Source organism: Vanessa cardui, chromosome 5, assembly GCF_905220365.1.
Source record: "Vanessa cardui chromosome 5, ilVanCard2.1, whole genome shotgun sequence".
Taxonomy (NCBI): Eukaryota; Metazoa; Arthropoda; class Insecta; order Lepidoptera; family Nymphalidae; genus Vanessa; species Vanessa cardui.
In genome coordinates, this window is record NC_061127.1 from 15,696,767 (window position 1) to 15,706,951 (window position 10,185).

General features: G+C 32.8%; 4 protein-coding genes across 5 annotated transcripts; 2 read left to right on the top strand and 2 right to left on the bottom strand.

The window, feature by feature from the left end:
- Nucleotides 1-19: 19 nt before the first annotated feature.
- On the bottom strand, nucleotides 20-1,104 carry LOC124544565 (phosphomannomutase). Its single transcript, XM_047123168.1, has one exon. The coding sequence runs from the start codon at nucleotides 951-953 to the stop codon at nucleotides 204-206; it is 750 nt and encodes a 249-aa protein (XP_046979124.1). The 5' UTR covers nucleotides 954-1,104; the 3' UTR covers nucleotides 20-203.
- A 7-nt stretch (nucleotides 1,105-1,111) lies between these two features.
- LOC124544563 (N-sulphoglucosamine sulphohydrolase) lies at nucleotides 1,112-4,992 on the top strand. Its single transcript, XM_047123165.1, has 10 exons — nucleotides 1,112-1,244; nucleotides 1,520-1,649; nucleotides 1,793-1,929; nucleotides 2,135-2,291; nucleotides 2,462-2,636; nucleotides 2,841-2,904; nucleotides 3,041-3,352; nucleotides 3,640-3,812; nucleotides 4,005-4,134; nucleotides 4,421-4,992. The coding sequence occupies exons 1-10, from the start codon at nucleotides 1,145-1,147 to the stop codon at nucleotides 4,591-4,593; spliced, it is 1,551 nt and encodes a 516-aa protein (XP_046979121.1). The 5' UTR covers nucleotides 1,112-1,144; the 3' UTR covers nucleotides 4,594-4,992.
- A 2,789-nt stretch (nucleotides 4,993-7,781) lies between these two features.
- On the top strand, nucleotides 7,782-8,682 carry LOC124530052 (28S ribosomal protein S33, mitochondrial). Of its 2 annotated transcripts, none has more exons than XM_047104037.1 (2): nucleotides 7,782-7,935; nucleotides 8,117-8,682. In XM_047104037.1, exon 2 carries the CDS (start codon nucleotides 8,136-8,138, stop codon nucleotides 8,487-8,489), a length of 354 nt encoding a protein of 117 aa, XP_046959993.1. In that variant the 5' UTR covers nucleotides 7,782-7,935; nucleotides 8,117-8,135; the 3' UTR covers nucleotides 8,490-8,682. The 2 variants fall into 2 exon arrangements, with proteins under 2 accessions (XP_046959993.1, XP_046959994.1); XM_047104038.1 differs by having other exon boundaries at nucleotides 7,828-7,921.
- On the bottom strand, nucleotides 8,678-10,082 carry LOC124530051. Its single transcript, XM_047104036.1, has 3 exons — nucleotides 9,839-10,082; nucleotides 9,049-9,223; nucleotides 8,678-8,930 (listed from the first exon to the last, which is right to left on the bottom strand). Exons 1-3 carry the CDS (start codon nucleotides 10,080-10,082, stop codon nucleotides 8,678-8,680), a joined length of 672 nt encoding a protein of 223 aa, XP_046959992.1.
- Between the last annotated feature and the right edge of the window lie 103 nt (nucleotides 10,083-10,185).

Here is a 10,185-nt window from a genome sequence, read left to right on the forward strand (position 1 = left end):
TAATTGTAAAGAAAAATAATATGTTAAGAATATTTTTATTTTCTGATAACATTATCACAATATTTTAGTTAGCTTTATCTCTATGTACATAAAATAACAATTTGCCCAGACTATACACGTGTTTATGATATACATGATATGAAGGAATGTTTTCTCTGTACTTCTGTGGCTCATTTATTTGAACATAACATTAAAACAATATTTTATTTAATGTTTAGGCACTGTTTCAATTGTTCTTTAGTATCATCTGGAGATGTGACTACGTGGCCAATTGTCCGTGGGTCATTGTAGATTTCATGGTCATTACCCCCAGGCATAATCTTGTCTCCGAAGAAATGAATTTCACTGAAATTTTCATTTTCTATATGCTGGAGGCAGTAAGTTTTATCCCAACCTTTGGGATAAACATCAACACTGATTTGTCCTCCCAGGGCAAATTTCAACTTTGTGTCAAATTCATTTTGTAGCGCTTCCACAAATTTTGCTCTTATATTGTGTTCTAAATCATATCTAGAGAACTCATCTCTCTCTGCCTGACTACAAGATCGACCAACGGGACAAATATTTATCATGCTCGATCGAAACTCTACAAAATTTCCCCTTTTGGCTGGAAGCTGGAGCTTAGACATATAACCTAAAGCGAAATTAATGACCCTTTGAAGTGTTTCCTCGCCAATATAGTTTAAAATACTTTGCGTACTTTTTAATTCTCCTTGCCTATATTGCATCACCCCATTTTCACAGAATACGTAGTCGAATTGGTTCGTCACGTCCTCGCCGCCCATTTGCTCCACAATTTTAACATAATCGGAACCACTGACGAGTCCGATTGAAACCCTCGGTTTTACTTTTTCTAATAAAAATCTTTTTAAGTCATCTGTTATAATCTGCCGGGGTTTCGTCAAAGTTCCGTCCACGTCGAATAAATATAAAACACTGTTCCGGCTAGTCATATTTTTATTGTATTTTCATCAACTGCACGGCTTAATTTAAATTTTGGAGCCAAAGTAGACCCGGTCAATATAGTGAACACCGGCAGCGCCCGTTAACCCGTACACGCACAGTGCTTAAGTTGCCAACAAACACTGACACGTCAGTTGTCAGGCTAAGCGGCCGACACTCGACAGTCGACAGAAATATTGACATGGCAGGTTCACCGGGCGCTGTTATCGCGATATTGTTGTGTATAATATCTGCCGAAACAGTGTTATCTAATAAAGCCCGTAATGTTCTCGTTTTACTCGGTAAGTCAGAAATACCTTTAATCTAGTATTCATTATTTTATTCAAAGAAAACAGTTCTGTAGGTACAAGTACAGTTAGGTAAACAATATCTAGAATTTAATTTATTTTATCTAATTTGTCAATTCGTTTATACTAATCAATAATAATTTGTATTTGATAAAAAAATAATCAGATTTACAATTATTTAAAATCTCATTTTTTTTTTATATATTTTATAGAAAACTTGACTTTTATTAGGATTAAAATTTGTCTAATTATAATTTTATTGATAATAGCGGATGATGGAGGATTCGAACTCGGTGTGTATCGAAATAAGATTTGCCAAACACCAAACATAGACGCACTAGCACGTCGCAGCCTCATCTTTAATAATGCTTTTTCATCCGTTAGTAGTTGCTCGCCCAGGTATGATTAATTATATATTCCTTTTTGGACAAAAAAATGCTAATGCATAATTAACTACATAATTTGTGAATATGCTGATGCTTTGATACAATAATAAGAAATATATTTTAAATTTATGTAAAATTTACTTCTTTCTTAATTAGTCGAGCTGCACTTTTAACTGGTACACCAAGTCATCAAAATGGCATGTACGGGTTGCATCATGGAGTACATCATTTCAATTCATTCGACAACGTTACAAGTTTGCCAAAAATATTGCGGGAAAATGGAATCTACACAGGTAAGTTTGGATATATTTAATTATTAGAAAGGCACGAAAAACATCAAGAACATTGAATAAAACATAACAGAAACAAAAGGTTTGCTTATAAATTAAAAATGGTTTAAAACAATATTATTTGAATGATCATTATTTTGGAGGCTTAATTTGACTTAGTTGAGGCTTTAGTCTAACGGGTAAGTCAAATATTACATATATCTTTCAGGTATCATTGGTAAGAAGCACGTTGGGCCGCAGAGTGTATATCAATTTGACTTCGAGCAGACGGAGGAAAACAACCACATCAATCAAGTCGGCCGTAACATTACGCATATGAAACTGCTCGCAAGGAAATTCCTCGATGAAGCCAATAAGCAAAACAAGTAATATATTTTTGATGGATAATTTACTTATATATGTTACTTATTGTTTTACAAGGCCTAATATTTTCCAAAGTTGAGAAGAAAAGGTGTTTTGTTTTGCTATAGTAATAACCAATAGAACATCGAAATATCGACAGATTTTAAACTAAACTTAACTATAATTATCGCAGGCCCTTCTTCCTGTACGTTGGATTCCACGATCCGCATCGCTGTGGACACAGCGAGCCTCAGTGGGGACCTTTCTGCGAACGGTTCGGCTCCGGTGAGCCTGGCGCTGGACTGATCCCAGACTGGAAGCCTTGGTACTATCAGTGGGATGAGGTGCAGCTGCCGTACCATGTTCAAGTAAATATGCCTTTCATAACTTTAGCACTGCTATGTAAATTCATAGCCTTTTTATTTTATAGTATTCAATGACTAATTTAAAATGAAATACCTATAATAAATGGTATATATACAAAAGTCTCTGTGACTTTTTTTTCAATGTAAAATTTTTAATAAACTTTACATTACTAAAATGTATATATAAGATAAAATTATAATGTTAAGGATACTGAAGCTGCGCGAAGGGATATTGCAGCACAGTACACAACAATGTCAAGACTTGATCAAGGTAACTTCTCAATCCATCCATTTATTTCGACATAAATGAATCAGTCGTAGCCCGGAGAGCTCGACAGATTATACGAATATATACGTATATAGATTTTATGTAAGTTATTTATATGATGTTACTTTTTACAACACAGGTGTTGCTCTCATGCTGAAAGAAATAGAAACAGCGGGACACAAGGACGACACGCTCGTCGTGTATACATCTGACAATGGAATTCCCTTCCCATCCGGTCGAACAAACTTCTATGACGCCGGACTTCGAGAACCTCTAATTATTTCGTCCCCTGAACCCAATGCTAGGAAAAATGAAGTGTCAGGCGCTATGGTCAGCTTGCTGGACATCATGCCCACAGTGTTGGACTGGTTTGGAATTAAAAGAGAACAGCAAATGAGCAATGACATATGGGATGACCAGCCAAAAAGCTTACTACCAGTCTTAGAAAAGGGTAAAATATTCTTAGATTAGAAATTCATAATATCAAAGCCTTCTGTAAAACGTCTTCTCCCTTAGAGCTTTCATTTTTCAATTTCACCATGCTGTTACAATGCGTTTAGATCGATGAAATGGATTGATGGATGTTTCATTAGTGATTTTCTTTACCATCGAGCACGAGATGAACTTTCAGTCGTAGTTTAAGCACGCTTTCTAACCACTGTGCTATCTTGTCTCATAAAATAAGAGATTTAATATTATAAATTAAGAAATGCGAAAATTTTCTTATACCTATTTTAGAGCCGCCACATTCAGATAAAGAAGCAATATTTGCGTCACAAACACATCACGAGATAACCATGTACTATCCGATGCGAGCCGTGCGCACGCGTCGTTACAAACTCATTCACAATCTGAACTACGGCATGCCATTCCCAATAGATCAAGATTTATACGTCTCACCTACTTTTCAGGTACCTTACATTGATTTATTTAATTATAAATAAATAATGGTCTAGATTGTTTTTTAAAAAAAGCGATAGAGTTTCAATTTTATGCAATTTATATAACAGTTCTAATAAGTTCTTTAGGATCTTAAAACACATGTGACTTATTTAATGATAAGTAAATGGTAAAACTAATATGAGAGTCGTATGTTTCTCTAGGATATCCTTAATCGGACCCGCAGCAAGCAGCCGCTGCCGTGGTACAAAACGCTCAAGCAGTACTACTACCGACCACAGTGGGAACTGTATGACTTGAAAAGTGATCCCGAAGAGATCAATAATTTACATGGTAATATAATTTAGTATACACACATATCCATAAGTGAAATAAAATTGACATCGCTAGAAAATATATCTAAAACAATACAAAAATAATAACTTTGCTAATATTCTTATGTAGAAATTTCAAAAACTTAACCGACGGTTACGTTTTTGCTTTCAATTGTGTGACAACATGAAAATTATGTAAATAAAATTAAATCATTTTACTAATGTTTACAATATTGTATAAGTATTTTTTATATTGAAGTAGACACTTGTGTCATTAACTGTACTTAATAAATATCAATGGGCAGGTAAACCGTCGCTGGAGCAAGTCGAATCAAGTTTGCGCGAACGTCTTCACGAGTGGCAGCGCTCCACGCGCGACCCGTGGCTGTGCTCGCCCGACGCCGTGCTGGAGCGCGACGACAGCAGCGCCGTGTGCCGCTCGCTCGACAACGGCCTCTCGCACTACCACCCGAGGTAGTCGCCACTCGCCACCCGCCACCCGCCACCCGCCAGTCGGCGCTTATCTCGGAGGCTGATTTGTTAAATGCTCTCTAGTGCTCTCTTTTCACAAATGACATGACAATGATGAAAGTAAGAGATTAATCGTGTTTGATTAAATACTCGCTAAATAACCTATTAAATAACGAAAAAGTTTATCTAATATGATTAATGATTAAACATGTCATGACTAATTTCACAAAAAAAAACGGGTACAAAAATATACTTAAGTAATATACATTACATGTTTTACAAAATGAACCTCATAGACAAAGAAATTAATATTGTATAGAATTGTAATCGAAAGGCGGCACTTGAATCTGTTTATTTAAAAAAACAAGTGAATGAAATCACTTATTTGGTACTTTTTTGTTACACATTAATATAATGAAGCTGAGATCCTCAAGACTTAAATATTTCAATGAAAAACAGACTTCGATCAATGATGTCAACTCAATTCGAGGTCAAACTTTTATACTTACCCTTAAGCTCATTTTCCAGTGACAAAATATCGAAGTTAAAGTCTGATCGCCATGCTCATGCTGTGTTAAGTGTCGCCAAAAACACAACAAGTCACATATCGTTAGCTAGTTCTCATATAGCTATTATTATAATTATGAAATAAGAACAAATTTTAAAAATATTAAATGAGTAGTTTTTGACATTCCGTTAAAATTGTGTAGAAACATAGTACTTTTTAACCGGCTTCAAAAAATGGGGGTCAGTTAAGTAGTTGTGAATCTCTTTACAAAGCGATACATTGTTAACTCTATTAGTCTACTATATATTGTCTTTAATTATAAAAATTATTATAACTATTGTATTACTGATGTTAAAGTTTATTATAATACTTCAATATTTATAAATTTATTGTTATTTACTTTAAAATATTTTAAAAATTATCTTGCCTTCAATGATCAAATTTAATTAAATACAGGGATAATAATTAATAAAAACATGTGTTTTATTTTTGCTTACTATATTTTAATATTCCTTTCTCAATTATACATATACATTATTATTATAATGTATTCATGTATATCATGTATATCTTATAATAAATAAATATAAATTATTAAATCATAATTATTGACATGCAAATTTAATGTTATTAAATATTATTTAAAATGCAATATATATAATCAATACTTTCCTTTCACATGAAAGTCACAATTTCAGTATATAACAAATAGGCAACATAATTATGTTTTTTTAAACAAGTAAATACCATTAAATAAAACAGCATTAAGTACTTAAAAAGATAAATATCACAGAAATTCTACTTAAATATTATAAATTAAGATGATCATCCTCTTAACAGCTAGTGATAGGTGGTTCCAAGCATGTTAGACTAGGAAATGTTTTTGATATTATTTAGTATATTATTAATATATGAAATGAAGACATTATTATTTCAGAAACACTTATTACATTCAACAATTGTGATTTGAGTGATGTGTGAGTCTAATTCACCATTCAGTCATCACCAATCATTTTTGTCAAAAAAGTGACAAAGAGTATTGACATGTACTATTTAAATATTATTGATTCATAGTCTCATGTTATACAAAATTAATACACAGAGAGATCATTTATCTTAAGAATGGAGTATCACTCTAAGTCCATCAGCTCTTCCAAAGACATTGTTATGTTTTGGTCAATAACAAAAATATGCTCCATCATATTGTCTGCTTTCACTGTCTGAAATACAAACATCCATTTTTTTATGCTGGTAGTTTTTTTATATACTTTTATATATTTTTTTGTATTTAAATGATCAATTTTTAATGTTTTCATAACAACAGCACTTGATATCAATTCATAAATCCGGTGCTAGGATTTTGTTTATGGAGTTGGGATTTATAAAGTATAAACCAGATACAAATTGGTGGGAACTACTAGGTAGATGATATTTAACTAATAACTTTGCACTTACCAACATTCCTATACGGTCAAGTTGCTTAGATTTTATTATAAGTCCTCTTATATAAATATGAAGGTAAGTGTACAATGCAAACACAAACACTATCATGGCACAGATCTTCAATGTACCAGTCCAGCTGTTTGACATTTTATCCTAGAATAGAATATTTATTTGCAACAAAACACTATATTTTATAAAAAAATATATTCAATAATAACAAATAAAAATTCTTCCTTGAGAATGAAGCCATCAAATAAGGTCTACATAAAAGGTAATCTAAATTAATAATGTACAATTATATTATGAATAATTAATAAATTTAAAAGTCCAAAACATCTTCAGATCTAAACTTACTGGTTTGATAATGATCACTTCAACTTCATCCACTGAGGCCGCCATTCGGACCGAGTTTATTGGACTGTTAACAATTAAAAACTATTTTCTAATTTATTTTCTAAGTCCCTCCGTAGGTATTTGCGTTTAATTATTGATGACTACAATCGTAGCGCTGTTTTCCGAATAAACTGCAATGTATTGATTTTGTGAGACTATGGTCATCTTTATGGAAGGTTTAACTATGGAACGGTTAAATCTCTTGTTTTAAGGATTAATTAGTAAATAATTAACCTTTAAAAACCAGTGTGTTACTACTTATAACATAGAGCACAGTAATTTTATCATATATTTATTTAAAATAAAACATTACATAAGTAGGAGTTGCGGACTGCGGTACTAGTGATAACTGATAGATAAAAAGCAAAGAGCCTTAAAACACTACTTTATCCTTGAGGAACAAATTTTAGAATTTGGACTGGTACTAGGCAGTAGTGTTAATTTAATATTGATTGAAATTAGAAATATTGTCGTTTATCAATTGTCGCGAGTCGCGACCCTTAACGTTTAATTACCTACCTAAAAATTTTGAATAAATATAGTTAAATAGAATCGATGTTTATGTTAAAAGAACTACAAATTATAAATTTTTAGTTTGATTGTATCGAGAAATAAATAAAATACTGATAATGATTTTACTAAAATGAATCTTTAAACTAAAATTTATAATTGGCGGCAAGCTCAGATAGCAAATTCGTTTTATGCAGTGAAGAAGATTATTTTTGGTTTGCTGCTTAAAATATGGCATTCAAATTACATTTCTTATGCTTATTTTTTGTACATTTTATGTGTTAAATAGAAATTCAAGTGTATACTTGTTTTAAAGATTATGCGGCATAAAAAGTATTGATAATTAAATAGAACAATGCTATTGTAATTTTTTTTATATTCAGATATGAGGAAAGTTATTAACATCTTAATAATCTGTAAAAATGTGTTTTGTATTTAATGAACTCAAGTTGACATTTGACAGAAGACAGTGAAAATACGAGTAAATATCTTAAAGTAAATAAAATGTGTAGTAATAATTGCTTTTTGTTTTCTCTTATATGAGATAAAAAATTCACAATAACATTTATCAAATTTTTTTAAATAACATTTTCTGCATTTATTATACTTATCGAATTCAGAAATAAAAATATTGTTAAGTAAGGTTATGTAAAATTTTTTGTTAATTTTATTTCAGATTAATTTTCTGAAGAAACATGGCGACGAATTTTGTCAAATATTCTCAACTTATAAACAACTCGACGAAATATGCACAGCGGATGAAGAGGTTATCTAACAGAATATTCAGTGAAGTCGCGATACCGACCAACTCTCGTTCGATGAAAGTGGTAAAAATTTTCGCTGCTAGGCCACTGCATACCAACGAGGAGATCATTCACTACTACCCTCGGCATGTGGAGACACATGCCTTGATGCTAAAACTGCGCGAATACGGTTTATTCCGTGATGAACATCAAGACTTCAAAGAAGAGATGAAGAGACTTCGAGAGTTGCGCGGCAAAGTTAAAGTTTGGAAAAGAAAACTAAATCAGGAGCAAAAAGAGTCTTAGTGTGTGTGTGCTGTATTAATTTATTGTAGACTTTAAAGTCAGGACAATTATTATGTGACGGCCAGATTTCAAATTAGCTAATTCAATACTTTTTGCTGATCCATATTAGATGTGGATAATGTAAATAAAACTTCAATTTATGAAACATGTTACATACTATATTAATAGAATAAAACTAATTAGGTGAGTTATACATATGTAGTTTCCTTGTTCTCATTCTTAAGATTCCTATATGGAATTTTGTTACCTTGCTTGCTCTTACCAGTAAAGAATATGATGAACAAAAATAATACAATAAAGGAAGTGGACGGTAATACTACAGTCACAAGAAACATTCTCATTGGTGTGGAGTACATCTTATGATAGCTTCTTTTATAACCCCATGTTGTATGGAAATGCTTAGCTTCAGTAAACTTAATGTTTTTCAACCAATCATCCAGTCTGTCAAAAATTCAAAAAGGCTTACAGTAATTGATATTGTTTCTATGTAAATTAGAACTGTTTATATAATATATAGAACTTAATAAAGAAGTTTTGGACATAAGTAAGAAGTAATTACTTATTAATTATATTGCCATCGATAGTATGGTTGTCGACAAGCTCTTTGGAGGCGATGGGCCAGTCGAGTTGTAGAAGTGCCAGGTCCTGCTCCGGGTACATTGGATGCTTGTAAATCGCAACTACGTGATGCGTGCATGAGTCACCGGATGCAATCGATGACTGAGTATTAATATCTGTGCGAAGAAGGTTTAAGGATTTGAAAGGCTAGAGAGCGATGTTCCTTGGTTATAGGACAGCTTATATAGAAACACTATCGGTATTGATTCTGTCCTGTTGTATTGTGTTGTTGTGATTGTTTTCAGAGGACAGAATTATGCTTTTTTTGACTAGAACCGAGATTTCAACAATATGTGCGAGGCTATTTAACTAATCAATACATTATAATATTTTTATTTATTACGCCTAATGAGTAATGATTATACTTAACGATTGCGCATGTAAAGAAAGTAACACCCGTACAGTAGGGAATGCATTTTAATCATTTGATGCTACCAAGAATATTTGCTTAGTAGTCTAGATTGAGTTAGGTTCGCATTTTGTACCTACCACAGGATTGTTGGGTAATAAAAATAACATCCCGGTAACTTATAAACGGTTGGAACCTCGCTACCCCTGTGGTGCTAGTTGCAGCTAAATTTTATTCGACTTATTCAAGTTTTTTCACGATGTTTTCATTAACCACGCAATGAGTTTTAATCCCATTAACCTCATAAAAAATTTTTCTCTCATGTACGAGTTGCTTTAAGTGACTCCTGATATTAATTTGCTGTATAGATTTGAACACAAACTTTGACTACAGTCGACAACCCCTCTCTTCACGTAAATAGCAGCAAAAGAGTAAGGGATAACGCAGGAAGCCTTTGCGAGTACCCAGCGCTGCTGCCACACGAGGCCGGCACAGGCGCGCGTGCCGGAGCCCTGCGCGCACGCTGTCACGCGGTTCGCCTCGAGCGACTTGTACAGGCTCGCGAACATCTCGTCCGCCATGCAGACGTTTATCGTCAAGTAAAGAGACAACAGTTTGAAACACATTTTTTTTACTACTTAAAGTTAACCGCCTCAAATTGGTACTGAACTGTCAAACATTTTCTTTTAAGTTTAGCTTTTTCATTTCGTTTAAATGTCAACCCAGAAC